General features: G+C 48.1%; 7 protein-coding genes across 7 annotated transcripts; 3 read left to right on the top strand and 4 right to left on the bottom strand.

The window, feature by feature from the left end:
* Positions 1-1,960: 1,960 nt before the first annotated feature.
* On the bottom strand, positions 1,961-6,800 carry N7537_009239 (uncharacterized protein; the record flags this gene model as incomplete). Its single annotated transcript, XM_056900293.1, has 3 exons — positions 1,961-2,014; positions 2,080-6,560; positions 6,614-6,800. The coding sequence occupies 3 exons, from the start codon at positions 6,798-6,800 to the stop codon at positions 1,961-1,963; spliced, it is 4,722 nt and encodes a 1,573-aa protein (XP_056748961.1).
* Positions 6,801-9,538: 2,738 nt separating this feature from the next.
* Positions 9,539-10,463, bottom strand: N7537_009238 (uncharacterized protein; the record flags this gene model as incomplete). Its single annotated transcript, XM_056900292.1, has 3 exons — positions 9,539-9,838; positions 9,898-10,102; positions 10,168-10,463. The coding sequence occupies 3 exons, from the start codon at positions 10,461-10,463 to the stop codon at positions 9,539-9,541; spliced, it is 801 nt and encodes a 266-aa protein (XP_056748960.1).
* A 201-nt stretch (positions 10,464-10,664) lies between these two features.
* On the top strand, positions 10,665-10,949 carry N7537_009237 (uncharacterized protein; the record flags this gene model as incomplete). Its single annotated transcript, XM_056900291.1, has 1 exon — positions 10,665-10,949. One exon carries the CDS (start codon positions 10,665-10,667, stop codon positions 10,947-10,949), a length of 285 nt encoding a protein of 94 aa, XP_056748959.1.
* A 2,504-nt stretch (positions 10,950-13,453) lies between these two features.
* Positions 13,454-15,459, top strand: N7537_009236 (Zn(II)2Cys6 transcription factor; the record flags this gene model as incomplete). The annotated part of the gene is made up of 5 exons (XM_056900290.1): positions 13,454-13,483; positions 13,537-13,693; positions 13,744-13,993; positions 14,043-14,559; positions 14,620-15,459. The coding sequence occupies 5 exons, from the start codon at positions 13,454-13,456 to the stop codon at positions 15,457-15,459; spliced, it is 1,794 nt and encodes a 597-aa protein (XP_056748958.1).
* A 445-nt stretch (positions 15,460-15,904) lies between these two features.
* On the bottom strand, positions 15,905-17,122 carry N7537_009235 (zinc-binding alcohol dehydrogenase family protein; the record flags this gene model as incomplete). The annotated part of the gene is made up of 1 exon (XM_056900289.1): positions 15,905-17,122. One exon carries the CDS (start codon positions 17,120-17,122, stop codon positions 15,905-15,907), a length of 1,218 nt encoding a protein of 405 aa, XP_056748957.1.
* Positions 17,123-18,757: 1,635 nt separating this feature from the next.
* N7537_009234 (uncharacterized protein) lies at positions 18,758-20,424 on the top strand (the record flags this gene model as incomplete). The annotated part of the gene is made up of 4 exons (XM_056900288.1): positions 18,758-18,847; positions 18,910-19,051; positions 19,121-19,413; positions 19,471-20,424. The coding sequence occupies 4 exons, from the start codon at positions 18,758-18,760 to the stop codon at positions 20,422-20,424; spliced, it is 1,479 nt and encodes a 492-aa protein (XP_056748956.1).
* Positions 20,425-20,554: 130 nt separating this feature from the next.
* On the bottom strand, positions 20,555-22,089 carry N7537_009233 (uncharacterized protein; the record flags this gene model as incomplete). The annotated part of the gene is made up of 2 exons (XM_056900287.1): positions 20,555-21,793; positions 21,844-22,089. The coding sequence occupies 2 exons, from the start codon at positions 22,087-22,089 to the stop codon at positions 20,555-20,557; spliced, it is 1,485 nt and encodes a 494-aa protein (XP_056748955.1).
* Positions 22,090-22,216: the final 127 nt, after the last annotated feature.

Below are 22,216 nucleotides of genomic sequence, written 5' to 3'. Positions count from 1 at the left end.
ACATTCTACAGGTAACCCACATGAAACTCGCCACTCAGCAGGGAAGATCGTCTAAAATAGAAATTGATTGACGGGCTGGCTCTGTGGTTATAATGTGGTCGTGATTAAAGGTGATACAGGTCAGACTGCCCGTGGTCGATGTTCGAAACCTTGCAACATATCAAAGGCTAATACAGTACGTCTCGAAACTGGCGCGACTACCTTCCACTCTTTGACTGTTTCTGAACCCGAATGACTCAGCGGCGCTAATATATTTTGGGAGTTTTTCCGAGATACCCCTGTTAGTGGGGATTGTATTCGCTTTTACGAAGAGTACCGTACGGCCACGTTGAATGTACTCGATTGTAACTTCAATACACTCGACATCTCCGTGCCCCACCTCCAAATCTTTCTCCCTTGGTACACGAACTCTCGATGATAATCATAAGTGAGTGGCGCTACGATGGCACCCAATCTTGCCGCGTCAAAGCATGAGCTTATTTATGATATGATTCATAGTGGAGAGCTATCTGTCTCGCAGATGGCAAAGGCTGCTGGCTGCCACAGGAGTACCATCCTAAGAATATCCTCCAATATAAAAGATTTTGGTAGCGTCAAAGCGCCGCCGGATAAAGGTGGTCGACCACGAAGCATCTCTCCGATTATGTTGACAGCTCTTTGTGATCACTTGCTCGAAAGGCCTAACCTCTACCTTGACGAGATGGCAATTTTCCTGTGGGACGAATTCGAAATCGAAGCAACAAAATCGAGTATCAGCCGCGCTCTTGCTTATAAAGGCTGGTCTAAAAAGACCGCCCGAGTCAAGGCTCGAGAACGCAACCTAGATCTGCGTGACGAGTATACTCATTTTATCTCAGATTTCTAGTCGTACCACCTCGTCTATGTGGATGAATCCGGGTGTGATAAAAGAATCGGCTTTAGACGTACTGGATGGTCTCCACTTGGCATGGCACCAGTTCAAGTATCTAAATTCTACCGGGATCAACGATATCAGATATTACCGGCATATGCTCAAAATGGAATTGTTCTCTCTCGGGTATTCCGAGGCTCGACGGATGCATCCGTCTTCGAAGATTTCATTGAACAGCTCTTCAGCACTGCGGTAGGTGGCCTGAGCCGAAGTCTGTGTTGGTCATGGACAACGTATCTTTTTACCACTCCGGTCAAATAGAAACGATGTGTTCAGAAGCTGGCGTAAAGCTTGTGTATCTGCCTCCGTACTCTCCTGGCTTGAATCCTATTGAGGAGTTTTTTGCTGAACTAAAAGCTTTCATTCGGCGCAATTGGCAGTCCTACGAAAATGACCCGGATCAAGGTTTTGATAGCTTTCTTGAATGGTGTATTGATGTTGTCGGTGCGAGAGAAAAAAGTGCGGAAGGACATTTCCGTCACGCAGGTCTGACATTAGAAGAGATCTAAATTGGTTCCCGAATTTTACGGAGCCCATGTTTCCTAGTATATACAACTCGAGAGATGATTCCGGTAGCCGTGAGCCTTGATTAGATAAGCCTTTGAGGTTCCGTTCCGCCAACCGCTTTCTCGGCTTTGTAGTCGCATCTTACAATACAGATCTTTGGAACTACATGTGTCATACGTCCTTGACATTAGGTACCGCAAAAAATACTTGCCTGTAAGTAAAAAAACAGAATAGCTCTATGTGGTGCGGCAATATCCGAATGCATCATTGTCGAGTGATATGTATTGCAAATATCGAGATAGATAGAGTGTATGAAATAAAATTTGACTTGTTCAGAAATACCACGCTCTCAGAAAAGTAGCTGATATCCCGATTAAGATCGCAAAACCTATTGTTACCAGGCTAAAAGTGAAAGGAATCACGGAATCATTTGATAGCTCTATCTCATGTTGATTGGCGCTTTGCACGAGATTTTCATGAACGAGATTGCTTAACAAATGTGTCAACTGCTCCAATGGTACCCCTGTGAATTGGGGGACTTTTTCAGGCACGTTGGACACTTCGAAGACTTTGTGCTTTTGGTTTGGATGCAATCGGCTATGGCAGGGATACTTCTGTACACAGGAGGAACACAGATCCATACAGGCGCACAGTCTGCATACAAAGCGAGTCTCTGTGATCCTCCAGTTGCACATGTTACAGGAGATCTGCCAGATATCCGTTTTAGAGGAAGCATCCCGAGGCAGATGGAGCTGGAACAGATAGCGCGCGTTGTCGAACTGGGCAAGAAACAAAAAATAGCGACCTAATTGTTGCAAGATGGGCCATGGAGAATTGAACTTTTGAAATTGAAGCGACTCGGCGAGTTCGAAGATTGATTGATGAAGAGTAAGCTCTTGAGCATCAGGAGGTGTCAACACCAAATGAGAGCAGTGATTATGTATTTCCTGCAGTAGAGTTTCGTGATCGGATGCCCAGTCCATGACATGTCTACCATAACCATCTGGGAGGGAGGGATCAGCACCAGAATTGAGAAGGGCAATAGCAAATTGAATGTGACCATGACAAACCGCCAGGTGGAGAGGAGTTTGTAAGAAATGACTTCGCTTGTTGAGAGCTAACGCCAGTTGTGGAAAGCGACGGAGTATGTGGAGCATATTGTTTGAAGCTGCAATATGAAGAGGAGTGCGGCCGAGTTCATCTGCAAGCAGTGAATCTGCTCCAGCATGAAGAAGGATTTGAACTTCATCAACATAGCCCCCATGAATAGCCGCCGAGAGAGGTGATCCATATTTACCACCCTGAGTGTTGACATCGGCGCCAGCTCCGAGCAGTATCTGCATTGTCTCAGGGCTTCCTCTCGATGCAGCGGCCTGTAGGGCATTACCGTATTCACCACCCTGGGCTTTAACATCGGCGCCAGCTTCAAGCAGTATCTGCACTATCTCAGAGCTTCCATTGTATGCAGCGGCAGCAGCCTGTAAGGCATTGCCGTAGTGACCACCCTGGGCATGGACATCGGCGCCAGCTTCAAGCAGTATCTGCACTGTCTTAGGGCTTCCATTCCCTACAGCGGCCTGTAGGGCGTTGCCGTAGTGACCACCCTGGGCGTTGACATCGGCGCCAGCTCCAAGCAGTATCTGCACCGTCTCAGGGCTCCTACTCCTTGCAGCGGCCTGTAGGGCGTTGGCGTATTCACCACCCTGGGCGTTGACATCGGCGCCAGCTCCAAGCAGTATCTGCACTGTCTCAGGGCTTCCATTCACTGCAGCGGCCTGTAGGGCGTTGCCGTATTCACCACCCTGGGCGTTGACATCGGCGCCAGCTCCAAGCAGTATCTGCACTGTCTTAGGGCTTCCATTCACTGCAGCGGCCTGTAGGGCGTTGCCGTAGTGACCACCCTGGGCATGGACATCGGCGCCAGCTTCAAGCAGTATCTGCACTGTCTTAGGGCTTCCAGTCACTGCAGCGGCCTGTAGGGCGTTGCCGTATTCACCACCCTGGGCGTTGACATCGGCGCCAGCTTCAAGCAGTATCTGCACTGTCTCAGGGCTTCCATTCCCTGCAGCGGCCTGTAGGGCGTTGCCGTACAAACCACCCTGGGCGTTGACATCGGCGCCAGCTCCAAGCAGTATCTGCACCGTCTCAGGGCTCCTACTCCTTGCAGCGGCCTGTAGGGCGTTGCCGTATTCACCACCCTGGGCGTTGACATCGGCGCCAGCTCCAAGCAGTATCTGCACCGTCTCAGGGCTCCTACTCCTTGCAGCGGCCTGTAGGGCGTTGCCGTATTCACCACCCTGGGCGTTGACATTGGCGCCAGCTCCAAGCAGTATCTGCACTGTCCTAGGGCTTCCATTCACTGCAGCGGCCTGTAGGGCGTTGCCGCACAAACCACCCTGGGCGTTGACATTGGCGCCAGCTCCAAGCAGTATCTGCACTGTCTCAGGGCTTCCATTCCCTGCAGCGGCCTGTAGGGCGTTGCCGTATTCACCACCCTGGGCTTTAACATCGGCGCCAGCCTCAAGCAGTATCTGTACTATCTCAGAGCTTCCATTGTGTGCAGCGGCAGCAGCCTGTAAGGCATTGCCGTATTCACCACCCTGGGCATGGACATCGGCACCAGCTTCAAGCAGTATCTGCACTGTCTCAGGGCTTCCATTCCATGCAGCGGCCTGTAGGGCGTTGCCGTATTCACCACCCTGGGCTTTAACATCGGCGCCAGCCTCAAGCAGTATCTGCACTATCTCAGAGCTTCCATTGTGTGCAGCGGCAGCAGCCTGTAAGGCATTGCCGTATTTACCACCCTGGGCATGGACATCGGCGCCAGCTTCAAGCAGTATCTGCACTGTCTCAGGGCTTCCATTCCCTGCAGCGGCCTGTAGGGCGTTGCCGTCTTCACCACCCTGGGCTTTAACATCGGCACCAGCCTCAAGCAGTATCTGCACTATCTCAGAGCTTCCATTGTGTGCAGCGGCAGCAGCCTGTAAGGCATTGGCGTACAAACCACCCTGGGCGTTGACATCGGCGCCAGCTTCAAGCAGTATCTGCACTGTCCTAGGGCTTCCATTCCATGCAGCGGCCTGTATGGCGTTGCCGTACAAACCACCCTGGGCGTTGACATCGGCGCCAGCTCCAAGCAGTATTTGCACCGTCTCAGGGCTCCTACTCCCTGCAGCGGCCTGTAGGGCGTTGCCGTATCCACCACCCTGGGCGTTGACATCGGCGCCAGCTTCAAGCAATATCTCTACAAGGCTCTCATAGCCTCCAAAGGAAGCTGCTTGTAGAGCACCTCCACCTCCTTCTATTTCCACATTCACACCCTCCTCAAGGAGCCATTTGACAAAACATATATGCCCACCACTCGCTGCCTCATATAACGGTGTCTTGTCGCTGTGGCTCTTTGCCTCTTGGTCGGCTCCCTTCCTCCGGAGTATTTTGCCGGCCGTGACATGACCCCCTCGGGCTGCTAAGTGTAACGGTGTATCTCCATCTCTGTTCCTTATCGCGACATCCTTGATATCCGACACCACAGGTTCTATGAGATCCTTTAGGTTGGCAGCAGCAGCCATATGTAACAGTGTTGTGCCTCTTGGTGGGCATAGTCTGTTAGACCTATCTAGTTTCTGGTAATTCCCGACCCAAAAACTGAGCACTCGTTGTAGAATCTCTTTCTCACCCTGTAGAACATCGGAACGAATCTCAGCAGCCTTTTCCGCATGAATAAATAGGTTCGTAGTGGTATAATGAATCAACGAGTATTCTTGGATAAGGCCCTCTTTAGTTCCTTTAAACCCGCTGGGTCCCGCCAGTATATAAACTGTTGCAAGATACACTAAACACGATCGGTAGAGAGTTGCCTGGCATTGAGAAAGAATCTTATTCTCGTTCATGGACGACATGCTCATGCCGATATTATGACACAAAGCTTTGAGCCCTTTTTTGCGCAAGAAATCATTGACCGACTGGTGTACTACCTGTACAGTCTCATTGTTATCCCCGCTTGGCACTACTTCGGCTAGTCCACCAGAAAGCGCCTTGATTCTTTGCAGCATATCTTCATTGCTTTCGATAAATCCATAGATCTTTTCCAGCCTCTTCGGACGCGCTGTTATTTGGGCGTTCTTCGCCACTAATGCGTACCGCATTTCAGTCACGGTCAGGGGTCGCTCGGCCAGACATACCCATTGAAAGAACAGAAATGACTGCTCGCGGTTGCTCTTCTCTATCACGTTGTTCAAAATGTACACGTAAGCATCTTCCAGGCCATCTGGGACCTCGCGTAACCAGCAACTGATATCGTGAAGCGATTCTCGTTCACGAACCTTCCGCTCGATGAGGGGAATCATAATATGAACCCATTGGAAAACTCCATTCGCTTGCTGGGTCAATTGCTCGACTAGCATTTCCCTCATCTTCTGGCTAGCGTTGTCTTTGGCCTCTGTCTTGATAAGTTTATCTTGGATATATGTGGCAATGTCTTGCTTATTATGATCTTCGACCTTTATCTCTATAGCCTGTCCACTTTCCATGATAGGATAGTGTCGACATGAGATACAAACTTGGATGCATAGTTTCATTTTCTCGGCGTGATCAACGAGGCGATGAAAATATCCTGCCAGCTGCTCAGCAGATTTAGCCCCAGCCTCGTCAAGAGCATCCACAAAAACCATCACGTGCTGCTGGTTGGCTGATTCTAGAATAGCACTTGCTAGTAATTCTTCTAGCACCACCTGTGGCCATTCCCACTGACGTTCGCCATACCCAAACTGCTTACATCGCCGGTCGTATTTCTCACGTATCTGAGGACGTACAGTCGGATCGCGATCGAAAAGCTGGTTCATTAATGATCTCAGCATTCCTAGTGGTGTACGTTGCATCTCTGTACCCCGAGCGGTGAAAAAAAAGTCGAGGCGAATACCAGGGCGGTCGTCATCTGATATTTGGAGTTCGTCGTGCAGAAATACCATCAAGGTCGACTTTCCTACACCTGGCTTGCCCTTAATCCATAGCAGACCGTGGGACTGGCTCCTCCAGGACTGGTACTCTTCCAGGTCTAAGATCCATTTGCAGGTGTTCGTGTGGCACGGCTCGATATTATCCCTCCTGTCAAGCATCTGCGGGAATGCCAGTGACTTAAGCACCTCTGTCACACTTGTAAGTGCAAATTCTGTTTGACTCATAGGGAGCGAGGCGAACCGTTGTCTATATTCTGCTGTGGGGTCTCTCGTCGGTCTGAGCCGGAAAGTGGCTTCCAGGTAATATTGCCTGGCTTGAAAACGGCTTCAGGTCTCTCACCAGATGAGAAATAGTTCTGAGTTATCGGACCATGGTTGGTCCCCACCTGAGTCCCCGAGTTCTCGTTACCAAACGATGTGGAAGCCATGCTAAATAGCTTGTGAGTCGCTGTCACAGACAGAGAGAAGGCTCCAAAATCAAAAAAGGGAAGTTCAGCCCCGCGATCAGGTGACTGTCAGGCGCTAAGCCTTGGTGGCTACTCCTCCCATCTGGTTGCCCATAGGCATTTAGCAAATGTAGGGGCTTGCGGGGGTCCGCAATAGGGACTATCATGTCAAGGGAGAGATCTAGACTCAAATTCAACTAGCAGATTACATAGCTATGGGGTCCCTCGAAATCAACTGCAGTTACCTAACACTGGTCCACCGTTGGTATCAGAATCATTACACGACGATTTTGCCAAAGTTATAAAGCAGTGAATTTCAAGGCAATAATATATATTGGAAGGCTGTCGTCAATATGTAGAGGTAAAAATAATTTCGAAAACTACTACTGTATTTTAGACTAAGTTAATGCTATTTTCGAGGCAAGTGATTTCCCCGCGTCGCTTTACCCAAAGGCCGATATCACGCACGAACCGCCGAGCAGCACCTATTTTCACGCCATGCTTGACAAAGAAATCTGGATCTTGATCTTCATAGATTTGCGAAAGGTCGAGGCAGTTCTCGAGAGCCACATCGCATGCTTTCTTGATGTTATCTCTGAATGCCTCATTACTTACACGTGACTGCTGCCATTCTGTATAATCGTCCACAGCGACATCTAGCAGGCCGTCGATTATAATTGATCCGGTACAGCTGGGCCCGGTTGGCATAGTAGCATTAGCAGGAGGCTGTATCGATTGTTGAGATCCAGCTAGAAGGACATTGATATTGATTAGAGGACACACTAGACCCGATGTGGAGTTCTCCGCAGCTTTATTTTTCTTGTCCAGTCGCTGGTTCTCTTCGGCATAGAGCTGCTCGCGAACACTATCAGGGATATCAGCGTAGGTCTCGAGAACCCCACCTTACTCTATATATTTGACGAGAGCCTTCAGATGGTATATCTTCAATCTATAGTGCCTTTTCCCCTCTAGATCTTACCAGTAGTATTGTCCTTCGTGGCGATATAGAGGCCTAGGCTATTATATAACACGATATATATCGCGCTAGACAGAATATTGGCCGGAGACCTACTCGGCGTCTATCTAAGCGTCTCGGTCAGCGAGTATCCGTATAGTCACCGATGACTTTCCTCGCTTATCTATTCTAGAAAGGAGAGGTCCACTGTCTTCTACGTAGTTAATCGATATCTAGAGCCGGATCTTCTTGCCACGACGGAATAGATAGGCCTACGCTAGCAGCTATTTCTCTACCGCGGTCTAATCAACCCTAGTACCTTCAAAGTATTTGTTAATATTCCGTTAGGAGTTCACCGATAAGACTATATTAGTATCATCTAGTCTTACCCGTCGGCCACGGGCTATCTTCCGCCCTAAAATTGTACAAGCATCCTCTTTTATCTATTCCCAATAGGATCTAGGTGGTTGAATAAGGTCTTGTTTTATATCCTTCACCACAACTCGATTGTTCAATTTGACCCTCTACTCAATCTAGTAGTAGATATAGTCTAGAGATTGTTCATCCTATACACTTCTATCTATACGTTCAACCATAGGATCAAAACTCTGCTAGTCCGATAGATATTGATGTAAGGAAGGTGAACATTCACCAACTACGTCCTTAGAATCGGGTGAAGGGCAGATTATTGATAGCGTCCATTCGCTGTCTGGGTAACCATGGGTGGGGGCATACGAGGGAGTCCGTTCCTATAGATTGGGTAGTTCAGGTCGGTAAGCATCATCGTCATAATCATCGTTGAAAGGAGTGTGAGTCATCCCCCCCAGGCAGAAGATGCCACTGAGGAGTCTATTAACATGGCTGTGTCAGCTTCCACCAGGGGTGTTCCAGGGCGTGAAGAAGAGATGACTGTAGCTGACAGGCTAAGTATTATGATAAGCGGGTTCATGGGTAGTCTGTAAGGACAGGAAGCAAGTAATGCAAGTCACTATTTATAGGTTGGGTGCCGAGTAAGCCCCCCAGACCGACTTGGACATAGGAACAGAAGTGAAATGACAGATGGCCAGATTCTCGAGGGACTCCCAAGATCTAGTGTTTGCCTTGTTTACATTTCCATAGAAAATTCTAGTTTACTTGGGTCGCCAATACAGTCACAAGACGAGACGACGTATTTTAATGAAAGTAAATCACGGTATCGAGACTGATATAAGCATATTGTTATTCCGATCAAGGTCCTGATATGGTCTAGTGCTTCTTGGCAGTGGGGCTAAATAATTACTTTAAGAGTGTAGGTGGTCGCGCCAGTTTCGAGACGTACTGTACCAACAAGATCAAATTCGCCTCAAATCCATTGGATCAAGTCTAGCCACCCGTGACCAGTTTATCAAATGCGTCTACTTGTTCAAGTATGATATGAATACGAGAGGGAGATGACACTTCGAACAATTCACGTCGACTAGAGGATCCGTACATTAAAGTTGTGTTCTTTAAAACGAGGCGAACCATGATTAAAAGGGATTTGTCGTGTGGGTTGCCACCCACGCCTCCTTTACAGTAGGCGAATAGTGACATTTCAAGTCACAAAAAGCAGGGACAGAGTCACATTCTACTGATGGAAAGTCGAGCATCCTGGCAAAGAAATAGGCGTGTTGGATTTGAAAGCCCATTCGGATCCCTGCTGAAGTGACGTCAAAATTCATAGGCCGCAGTAATCATAAAAAGCATAAGTCGACGGCGGAATCCAATGATCTTTCCAAGGGATAATTTATGAAGATCGAGGCGTACTGCGAAATTTCAGCTCCCTTCGACCAAGTCGAACGAGATCAGAATTCGCAAGAGTTCTTTTCTCGAACCCGTCCATGACCTGGCTGAGCACTGCCGCTGCAAGTTCACTTCGTTGTATACTCGGAAGGGACTGTCCAAAACGATTGATGATACGCCACAGGTTGGCCACCAATGCTCTTGACCAAGTTGTGTAGTTAGCAATAACACCAGGTTGAGCGATGCAAACTTCGAGTCCTTCTTTTTCTGTCGGAAATCTTTGAACCATGAGCTCTGTGTTGCACTAACCAAAAGACATATCAGCTTATGGCCCACAAAACATTATGGAGATCTGATTGTTACCCGCATGATGAAGAATTCTGGTAGGATTACCGGATCCTTTGTTGGGTCTCGAGGTGTTCCTCCCGCACTCAGGTATATGAAGCGAAAGGGACGCGCTGGCCCAGCCTCGCACATGGCTTCAAAACCGAGCTTGGTGTAGTCCTGACATACGCGCTTGACCTCAGCAAAGTCAATGCCAGGTTGGAGAGGTGTGAGGGCTACAGTCCTAGGGGACCGCAAACTGTTATCGTCACCCTTTATAAGACGACGAGGGTGTTGCTTGAAACATACCAAGTACAAGCGCTAGCCCCGGCAAACTCCGCCTTCACGTCGTCAGGGTATTGACCATAATCATCAATGACAACGTTTTTCACCTTTGAAGAGTCGATACTTTCGTCGAGGTGCACCGTCTGGTGAACCAAAGCAACAACCTGAGTGATCTCGGGGATCTGCAAGCTTTGCCTCACGATCTCGGTGCCTAAGAGGCCGTTCGCGCCAGCTATGATGAGCTTCATGTTTGTCCCGAGGTTCGATTCTTGCGTAGAAGGAATCTCTGTATGTAGGACGGGGAGAGAAATGTGGTGCATTCTTGGAAGGTTTGGAGTTGGGATAAGTGTCGGGATTCGGGGACCACATTGGTTTGAGAACGATGGTGACTTCCCCAAAGGATGACTATGCTCCTTCCCTTCATACCTATACTCGTCTCCCACTGTTCACTCTTCATAACTCTTTACAACGTTCTAAGGTTGTGTATACGGATTGAGACGCATTACATCGTTCAACACTACATGGATCGAATCCTGACCGTTGAGCGGCCAACTCACGGGAATGATCTTGGTCAATCGGATGACTATAATGACGGTCGGAATGTTGATGAGAACTGGGGATTTTCTCTATCTAATCCTACGCAAGCGAGTCCCCTTGCGTTTCCGATGGGCCTCCCCACGGCTAATGCTGCAGATGAAATGATACGAGGTCAGCATGATAATTGGTTGGATGGTAGCATTCCATTTCCAGAGTTCTTTGTACCTGAGCTTGAGCCTTTCGATCAGCTATTTTACGCCGTCGAATGAGATTGTTGTATGTATTATCACTTCCTTGACATATCTGATGTGCAAGTAATTCCTACCTACTAACGATGGCTTGAAGAATGGAGATATGTGTATAGTAGTATGGGCTACCATGACACGATAATTTGGTATGGAAGGCGGATTTCGCAACCCCAAACTCGTTCCAGTTTGGTAACTCCGGGCGGACTTACCCACAGTCCGGCCCGGCCCGGCGCTAGCAGGCTCAAACCATTGTCATCGGAGGTTATCCCGAATCTTATCCAGTCTGTTGTGAGATATCATCTAGGGGCTAGCTTGGCCTCCAAATTTCATGCCCGAGGAAGGGACATAATTTTTGAAAAGCTGTATGAATTGAATCTGTTCGCGTATGGATTAGACGTAAAATGACTCTATTGCTGGTTGTTTCGAGGTAGATATGCTACGGGGTATTTTACGCCTAGTATCTGTGACATTTGGTCCAGTTCTTGTTCCGTCTGGAATATACCGTTAGCCTGAATTCGAGAATTGCAATGGGGTGGCCCAATCACCCCCTATTGCGACACTCCATATCGATGGAGATCCTGTAGAAACCGAATCTGGTTAGTCTAGATTCCGATAATGACCGATGAGTAAGTGTCATATAACTGCCTAGATGTACGGTGGGGAGCAGAGCCGCGTTCCGGAGGTCACATGGCGTTCAGGGACTATAACCGTTTATCAATTCCAAATACGTATAACCTTGTTCGGCCCGGGGAGAGATAGTGAGCCTATCAACATTGCAGTCTCGCAATATTTACAGTTCTGGACAGCTGCCATGAGTAGCTGCCGTGCACCAGCCCTGGAGATAAGCCCCGCCTAGTTATAGCGGTGGCAGCATGATGACGCAGGTCTGCCAGGCAGATGCATGTAGATGCAGTCCACCGCGCTTGGCAGTGGAATGCCTTTGTGGTTAATTCAACCCTTGAACAATGGTGTATGTAATTTAATAACCATCAACTATTGCAATTGCAATTGCAATCGCATGATAACATATTTATGCTAGACTGTTGTAGCTACCATATTCGGTCAGTGTAGCCCCCAGTGTATGCGACAGTCTCGCGTGGTTCTTTCAGGGGATTATTAACCAATGATAGAGGAGTTAAATTTGCAATCTGGGGCAAAGGGAGTACAATGTACACATATTCGTTGTTACTATGGTCAGTCTATGGTCAGTCGACTAGGTTAAGTTACATCCAATCTTCTTTTCTTGAAGGCACATTGGGCTGATGTTTTTGGTTGCAACAATATCAAAGTGCTATCTTCCATGGCCACAACAGGAATGTACTAGGTTCCATTGGATTTACAACAAGAAACTCTCTTGATCTAGTTTAAGCTATCACGCCGTGGAGGGGCAGGTCAAGCTGTGAGATTTCCGGATGTTCGGCTTTACCTAGTCCATCCGTAACCCAACCCATTTTCTGATAAGCTCTAGCCACATATCTATATTCCCATTTAGTCGATTTGTTTTATACAGTCAACGAGTGCCGGACCAAAGCCAGCATTAGTGTATAGATACAATTTCTTCTAAACTCCTATCACATAGGAGATACACCAAGTCTACCAAACACTGTAAATATCATACTTCTCTACGCCGGATATTGAAGATATTCTGAAACCAGCCAATGACACAATTAATGCCCCATATATTCCAGCTTTTCAAAGCACGGATCACAACTTCTTTGTCCTACACCACCGGCTCCACTGGTCCGAGAACCAGTTCTAGCTCGAGTTCAGCTTGTCTTGTAGTAGGTGTTATTTGGAATTCCAAATCCAAATAATCGTCCACGTGTTGCATGTGCCGCGGTTGACAACGATATGTGACAGCCAGTCGATGTACCATATCCACACAGCAACCTGCCACACTTGGAATATTTTAAGAGCTCGAGCCTCAATCTTGATCAGCAACTAACCGATTTGGCAAATAAACCCAACATCGGTCATTCAACTTCTACTCAGCAATCGACAAACATGGCTAACTGGCTGGTACATTCTACCACCATCCAGCTTATCTATACTACCCAAATGGCGTGATAAAAATGCCAATGATGCAGCCAGCGCAGGGACGGAAGTTTATTCAAAGCTTTCAAGGTCATTAACCGTTTAGCCTTGACAAAGCACCATTTTAGTTACCTTGACATAGCAAAGGAGTCATGAGTATAGGGCCATTTAGGATGTAGTGCTGATCACACCATGCGCATGTTGTTCTCTTTGGGCTTTGTCCGGGAAGAAGGATGGACTTTTGATAAGTACACATTGCTAAATGTGGAAGATCGTGAAAGAACCTTTCTAGAAAGGAGGGTGTCTGCCGAAGCAAGCAGTCAATTTGTAATTGCCGACGCTTGAGCGACACTAGTTCGAGTGCACTGAATGGTCTCAGCTAACGGGTATAAATACCCACTACAAATACCTGTCTCATTGACTCCTGTAGTCTTGTTCTTCCTAGAGACGTAATGGCATCAGAACATCAACACTCTGTTTCACTACACAATATGGCGGCTTCACGACAGCAACCTGGACTGGTGAGACAATATACATCTAGCTCATAAAGTGACTCTTCGCGCTAATAACTTAGGCTTGCGAGGAATGCCGGAAAAAGAAACTCCGATGCGATAGACGACGGCCTCAATGTGACCAGTGCGAAGACTCTGGTATAACCTGCCTTGTAAATCAAGTTCGCTCACCACGGGGCCCCAAGAAGGGGCATCTCAAGGCTTTGCGAAATCGCATTGGTTTGTTGGAAATATGACCTATACACATTCCCTGCTAATTGTATCCTTAGCTACGCTGGAAAGTATTATAAATTGTCACCAGGGTAATCTTGGTCCCAAGGAAGTATTGGACGGTAGTGAGAAATATCATTCCGACGAGACAGCTCAATTGTTCAGCCCATCCGAAGAGTATATTCCCAACCCCACGAAGAGCGAATGTCGTGATATCCCCTGCTCCATTGAGGCATCCACAATAACCTCACCTATTACACCCATGACCCCGCCTGAACATGAGAGCTTAGATATGATCGAGGCAGATCTGTACGTAGATCACATCCTCCAATCTAGATATATCTAACACCCAGTGAAGGGACCAGCTATATTTCGACAGAGTACACCCTGTCGCGCCCATGCTCCACCGGGGCCGGTATTTCTCCTGGTCACAGAGCTTCAACAAACCAGCCTCCCACATCTGCTTACAATTTGCAATGTGGGCACTTGCAGCAGCCTCATCCGCCCATTTACAGCACATGCGGAAATCTCTCTTCACCCGTGCACGGTCCGCGATTGACGCTCTAGATCACGATATCGAATCCAGCAGTGCGGCCTGTCTCCAAGTAGCCCAAGCATGGCTTCTTCTAACTCACTATGAGTTCCGCTACATGAGCTACCGCCGAGCATGGCTTACCGCAGGACGCGCCTTTCGAATTATCCAACTCGCCAAATTACACGAGATCGATCGGCTCAATGGCGTTAGTATAAACATGGCACATCCTGAAGCATGGGCGGAGGCCGAGGAAAAGCGTCGCACCTACTGGCTAGCATATTGCCTAGACCGATTCCTCAATATCTCTGACGAGTGGCCTCTAAGTCTACAGGAGGAAGCAGTGAGCAATTGCGGCCTTTTTTTTTACAAATACTTCGAGCAAAACTAACATCCACGTCAGCTCTGCATATATCTCCCCGTCTCGGAGTCAGACTTCCAGCACAGCAGGCCCGTCCTTATGGACTCCTTATATGACGAGATCGAGACCTCCGGACAGAAAATGCTACCGCCTTTCGCGGAGACAATCGTCCTGATCACGCTATGCTGGCACAGCGTTACATTCCAGCACGCCGGGTACGGCGACAAAACATCTCCGACAAACGGAGATGCCTGGAAGAGCCATACTTGGCTATACCAAATAGTACAACAGCGGTTGATACTCGTCTCACTACCCCCTTCCTCGCCCGAACTCCACGACCCCATGCGTCTCTTCACAAACATGCTCGCCAATGCCGCAGTGATATGGCTATACAACATCATGGAGACCCTACAGGTGGAAGTCGATGAGGATATTATCCTAGTTCCGCTCTACTCCGCGTACGAGATCGTAGGTTTGGCGAAACCGCTCACCCGATCCAGCTTTTTCAAGGTAAGACCACCCACTTCCCCTTCCCGTAAATTGACGGTAACCTTTGTGTTTTACGATGTTACACAGGCGCATGCGTTCTCTCCCATGCTACTCTATCTCTCGGCAAAGTTTCTCAAGACACATGCCGATCAACTGAGTACGTGTGTCTCCGCGTCGGAGGATAAACAGCAGAAGTTGGAGGATTTGAGAAAGGCTTTACGTGTTTTGCAAGGTGGGAATAATTTAGCTATGAGCTACTTGGAGTTGCTTGACTCGGACTCGGACTCGTTCGACAAATTGTGCAACTTGGCATCTGCCCAAGGGTGTACTATGTCTGATGTCCCAGGTCAGCCGGAGCCACCTTTCTTTTTGGATATCATGAATCTTTTCTAGGTCACCGTATTTTAAGCTACTTCTCTTCCAAATTCCTTTTTTTTAAAAATCTTGTATGCGTGTAATATGTAGCATTCGAGTTCAAGTGGTCGGTGATTTTGAATGAAGTGCCATCCAATATGTCTCCAGTGTAAGGCGGGTTGTCCTGACATCACATTCACTTATCTATAAGTATCACCTCATTCTTGAATGTTACTCACTTTGAATACATTACCAAAGGTTTAACTGATTAGTTGGATTGAAATTGGGACTTCATTGGTCATGGTTGAGTAACCTCACCTAGCTAGCGGTGCCCAGGTGGTTAACCCATATGGTCCCGCGCGGGCACAGGCGGGAAACAAAAAACAAAATTAAGACCCAGAGGAACGCTCACCTTCTTCCTAGCGAAATCCTTCTGCAGCCCATCAACACCTTGGACTGCAGGAATCGACTCAAAAAAAAAATTTCAAAGCGAGACAACAACCTTTTGAGCCGATACACCCCTCATGTGACAGTTCAAAGCGGTCTGAATTCGCTCCAGACCCTTGCCCACCACGCGCGGCTTAGGGGCAGCAACAAAGACACCAGTGGCAAGAGCCCCGGGAAGGAAATGGTTGTATACCATAGCGCCCACCTCGGTATGGGCCGCAGAGGTACCGGAGATCAACTTGGTTTTCACACCACACTTCTTCGACTTCTTCCAGATCTTGAGGCTAGACCGCATTGATGCTGCTATAGCGCGGAACAACTGGAAGCTTGTACTTGGCTTTTGTTCCGGGAATGGGAATGGGATGTCGACCCGGGCGACAAATTTCGAACCACCCTTTGTTCTCCGGAGAACTTCAATGCAAGCTTCAGCTGAGTCGTTTCCGATAGCGATCGCGCCAACAACCTTCTTGTACTCCATAAGGTCGACGATTTGCTGGATGGTGAGCGGGTTGCGATAGTCAAAGACCGCCAATGCGCCAAGGCCAGTGACATATTCGAAGTTTCGGGGGGAGCAAGTGGTGATGACTTCATAGCCGGCTGCTGCGGCGAGCTGAATGGCGTTGTTACCAATGCTGGTCGATCCACCCCAGACCAAGACTACTTCGGGAAGCCAGTCTGGGCCGGTGCCCCGTGGGACACCAGGATGATGGAGGCATAAGAAGTCCTGTCCGAACAAGGCGGTTGCGGCAGTTGACAGACTCAGGGGAATGACACAAGCCTCTTCGTAAGAGAGCCACTCAGGGATCACTGCGGCCATGTTGTCACGGATCACAGTGTAGTTCTGGAAGGCACCTTCGGATGACCTGTTGACAGCTTGGTCCATGGAGAGGGCGTGAGCAAGAACCCGATCACCAACCTTGAAGTGAGTGACCATGGCGCCAACCTGGACGACCTCACCTGCGCAATCATTTCCGAGTACAAAAGGGCACTTGATCCAGGGGAACATCCTCTTTTCCACCAACTGCTTGGTCCATTCGACTGGATTAACGGCCACAGCACCATTCCTCACGAGGATCTGATGAGCCGACGGAGCTGTGAATGGTGCGAGACCAACCTGGAGAGCCTGACCTGACCTGATAAGCCATGCAGCCCGGTTGAAATCAGGCCAGCTGAAGACATCTTGGTTGGAGGGAGCATTGTGATAGGTGGTTTGGTCAAAGGTGGGTGCCATAAAGGCGGCTAGGGTAAAATTCATTGTGCTGATAAAGAGAGAAGATGAAAGATACAAAGCTGGTGAGTAGATGTGTGAATATTGAGGAATGAGAAGAGCAGAATCTAAATTGAGAGGGAATAAAACCTTGCAACGCGCGTTGAACCGCCTAATGACATGGAAGCTTCACTATAATTCATCAAGCCGCCGGCGAGACTCGAACTCCCATCCGACAAATTGTGTTGAATCCCATGTCATAAGCCCTAATGGGTATTTTCTATTGGCACAAAGCCTGGATCATATCTGGGACTGACAACCGGAAGTATGGAATTTCATCTCTCCACCCATTGATGCAAGCTTTTGTTTGTATGGTACTACATATTCACCTGTTGTTGATCAGGCAGGTTTGTATTTCTCTTTCGTTGACGAGGATTCTATTGTAGATTCAAGGCATGACAGTGAAGTGAGGTAACATTAGGTGTGATCTTTAAAAGAAATAAAAGCCCAAGAGAGGCTATTTAATAAGCAAAGGCTGGATTTAAATGGTTTCATCACCGCCTAAAATATTTATTGTCCTAGAGGTTCCAAATATCCTATCACCAACTTGCCGTGGGGAATCCGGTCGAACTTCTGGTCCTGTCCATGAGATCTCATCCAACAGGTTTCGTGTGCATCTGATGTAGACTATGCAAACATCACGCAAAGTGAGATGCAAGCTTACAGCTACGCACAAGTTGCGAAAGATAATGTGTTAGGTATTCCTTAATCCCAAGGTCAAGGTCGTCCACTAGTCCTTGATTCAGTACCTGCTTAAAGCTGGTACTAAATAGTATTTGCATTTGTCGTATTGGGTTTTGAAGTTTTTGTTGGTAGCAGGGAGGATCTATGCGTCGTCGCATTCTCCTTTCCCCGTTGTCAAGGGTTATAGGCTTTTCAATTTGACACAGCTCTGGTGAATATTCTCATTATATCCTCATATAGCTGCCGTGAGTAGGTCAAGGTTTCTAATATCACCAATTAGGATTACCCAAGTTCAATGAGATTTCTGAAACCATGTCCCCGCGAACCTTTGAACTGTGGCACACAGTCGATAAGCGCTTAGCCAATCTTCTTATTTCAACTCCAAGGTATTTGTTCTTTGACTCGGTCGCACGCGCTGAAGTCATTGCTCATTCCCTTGTTTTGGTTGCATGAACCCCCATCAACCGGTTGCTTTGATGTAGGTATCTGCCACCCCGGGAGCCTAGACCTCTGGCGGCACGATGTGTTAGATCGCTTGAAAGAGAATCTGAAGAGAATCTGTCATCTCACCTCCAAAGAGGAAACAGAGATACTCGAACAAAGGTTATTCGGGGTCACATTTTCACTGGGGGCTCCTCGGATGCAACAACTCTCTTTGTTGACCGTGGCAGAGACACTTTGGCTGGTTCTTTAGAGCAATCCAAAATGGTGTCCTCGAGAACCAATGTTTTTAAGTGGTTCTTTGGAAATTCTCAGACCCTGGTTCTTACTGTGAAAAGCATATTTGTGTTTCATATGATTCACTCACTGCATGAATGTATATTGCCTCCGCGATGTTGCTTTCAAATGTGACATTCATGACATAGTTCTTTGGAGATGTGTATAAAGTCGCGCGTTGTTCCTCAAAGTCTGTCATCCTCTCAGGCAAATCACCACAAGATGGGGTCTTTTCAAAAGGGTGTCTTCCTTGTCCTGTGCTGTCTCCATTTGATTTATGGGACAGTTGCGTTGTCTGAAGCTGAGCCCGAGGTTAGTGCCTACTTCCGCTACCTCCTAAGACAACCGGTAGCTCAAGTTCTAACCCAAGATAGTACAACCAAATCGAAGACCGGTCCCAGTACACTTACCCTTACACGTGCCCTTCCATTCTTATCGGCACTAGGGATACATGTGATGATCTGGCTTCCAGGTGTAGTATCTCGAAAGCATCGTTCACTTCCTTCAACCCGAAAAGTATGTGCTCCTCTTTGTCGCGCGGAAAACCCGTATGCTGTGGGGCGGGAACAACTCTCTTTCCACCAGACAGTGGTGGTTACTGCTACGCTTATACTATCCGCGATGGCGATACCTGCGCGAAGATTGCCAAGGGGTACAAGATCACCGAGACCAAGATCGAAACTTGGAACACCCATACTACGGCATGGTACGGGTGCAACAAGCTGCAGGTTGGGGGCCAGGTTTGTCTTAGCGAAGGCCAACCCCCAATGCCAGTTGCAATCGGCGATGCAGTATGTGGTCCCCAAGTGCCTGGAACAGCACGTCCCAAGTTGTGGACCGAGATTGCTTCTTTAAATCCATGCCCTGCGGGTCAATGTGTAAGTTCTATCAAGATTGTATTTCGATCCCGCGGCTTATACTGACTATATCTTTAGTGTTCTACAAAGGGCAAGTGTGGTACCGGTGCAGACTTCTGTGCCGCTTCTGCACCCGCAGCTGCCGTGCTTCCTGCATCTGCAACCAAAGCTGCAACCAAAGCTGCATCCAAAGCTACATCGGTGAAGACTACATCCACAACTAAAGCTATATCAGCTACATCTAAAACCAAAGATGTGCCGTTGTCAGCTAGAAGTGTTGTAACAATGACAGCCGAAGCTGTGACAGTTACAGCTAAAGCTAAATCTGCAAAGAAAGCTGATTCACACACTTTCACGACAGATATACCCTTGGTAGATGTTCCCTTGACATTTTTACACCCGGAAGATACCATGTCCACATCAGCTGCCGCTCCAACTAACACTGCTACTGATTCTGGTGACTTCCTGAAAGCGGCCCAGAAGATCAGTCTTTTGGCGAGTCGACTTCGGAATACAATAGGCACTACAACTACAACCACTACCAAGGCCAAACCTGCTACAACAACCAAGAAGTCAATCAAAACCACCACAACCAAAGCCTCCTCCACCAAGACCGTGAATGGCGTTGTCACCGTACCCAGCGGGTGGTCACTGAAGATGTTCGATGGCATTGGTTGCACTGGCAGCTACGTGTTGCTTCAAGGGCACAACAAGAATTTGGATGATAGTGACTGCATGAAGTTCCGCAGTGCGAGTAAACTCAAGACCGATGTTACCGACACCTCCGTTTCGTGTCGTTGGTGGACTATACCAGAAAGAGGTAATTGGGAGTGGAGGGACTGTAAAAGTGATTCTCTGAATAAACCTAAATCGTGGATTATGACGAATGGTCTCTGTACTGTGTCTCCTAATACGCAGTGCGATCTTGTCAACGATCTTTCCCAAACTTATGGCTGGCGGGGTCCTGGTTTATGCCATGAACGCCAGACGGTGGATCCGACATTTGGATCTTTGAAGTGTTATGTTGGATAAGGTGGAAATTGGTGTATATATGGACTTTCTATTTCAAATCAGAGACTCAAGCTTTTGTGGTTTTTCCGTTCCCCAATTTGTGAACTTCGCAATCAAATTATCGTAAACATCAATCAACTGGCCGAACTTATTATACAGTACTAGATGCTCGCTTCTCTTTTACCAGACTCCGAGCTGGCCATCGCTTCTCAACTGCGGCAATAACGACCGTCAAAACAAGCTCAACTGCAAAGAACATGGCAGCAATCTGATACCCCACTTTGAAATGCGGTGCTTGACTGCTATTATAGGCCAACAGAGGCACCCAAGCATTGAATGTGAAAGCGATTGCCTCCATCACCCCAATAACAACAATACGATGCTCAGCCGAGAAACCGCACGTTTCACTAACCCAAGACGTGAAAATGATTCCCGCGCCAGTCTCAACATAAGTCAACAGCCAGCCCGCCATCATCGCCGCGGTGTTGTGCACCGGCCAAATAGAGAGAATGATAGTCCCTACAAATGCCGGAACACAAGCAAACACAATCACAGGCCAACGCATCTGCAAATAATCACTCGTCCAGGCGTAGAGGAGCGTGAAAATAATCTGCAGCCCATATCCGGCAGAAGGGATAACGTTGACCTGTTCGACTGTGTACCTTTTAGTTGACTTCAGCCACACGTTGAAATACGAGTAGATTCGTAGACCGCAAACGTGCGCAATGAAAACCGTAGAAAACAGGTAGACTGGCCATGAGCGAAAGACATCCACAAATGTTCTCCATGTGAGTTTGGCCGCTGGCGCACGCCCGACGGCTTTCATTCTTTGCTCGGCATATTCAGTATCCTCTTTGCTGAGCCACCGGGTCTTCGAGTCGCTGGGAGAATCAGGGATAGCCCAGAAACCGTACAAAGCAATCGGAATTCCAAGGATCCCGTCAAAAATAAACAACCACTGCCAAGCAGCCAGCCCTGCGCGGCCATCCATGCCAGAGTACAGCGCCGCTTGGAGATAGCCTGAAAACATGTTTGCTGCGCTAGAAGAGGCCTGGAAGATGGCGCTTCGTTTCGCGAGTTCTTGTGGCGTATACCAATTTCCGAGCAGCGTGATAATGCCGGGGTAAGCGGAGGCTTCGAAAAGGCCGATGAAAAACCGAAGTGCAAAGATGGTTTTGGGGCCCTTTGCGCCCGCAAGAGCCATGACGAGAATACTCCACAGGAGCTCAAGAGTCGGTAGCCAGATTGATGGCCGGATTTTGGTGAGGATTAACTGGGATGGGATCTGTCCGACGATGTAACCGATGTTCCAGTATGTTGTCAAGTAGTTCAGGTCGTTTCCTTTCAAGTCGAGTGCCTCTTTCATGCCCGAAACGTAGGCATTGGAAGTCTATCTGTGTCAATTCACAGGTTCATTTCCTTAGCTCATGGTTTACTTACGTTGGATTGATCCAAAGACTTGATGAAGTATGCCGTACAGGCATAGCTCAGTAGCCACCAGTCCACTTTCTGAACAAGCCTGCGCTCTCGAGGCGACTTATCCCAGGTGTCCCATATTGCAGCCTTGAGTCGGGCTCGTCTGGTTTGTTGTATCGGTGCTACCTCAGACTGTTCGCTTGGGACATTGAGTTCCTGGCCCTTGACATCAGGCGTCGGTTTTCGTTGATCGTCGTGGTCGAACACCATGGTCGCTCAGATCAGCAGTGGGTATAGAAAATGGACTACTTCATGAATTCAACCCGAACTAATATTTATATACTAAACTTGGAAGAATGTATCAATTATTTGAGACAAGCACATCATCCAGCCCTAT

The sequence above is a fragment of the Penicillium hordei genome, assembly GCF_028827395.1.
Source record: "Penicillium hordei strain IBT 12815 chromosome Unknown utg000005l_segment0_segment0, whole genome shotgun sequence".
Taxonomy (NCBI): domain Eukaryota; kingdom Fungi; phylum Ascomycota; class Eurotiomycetes; order Eurotiales; family Aspergillaceae; genus Penicillium; species Penicillium hordei.
This window is presented reverse-complemented; position numbering and strand designations above follow the sequence as displayed.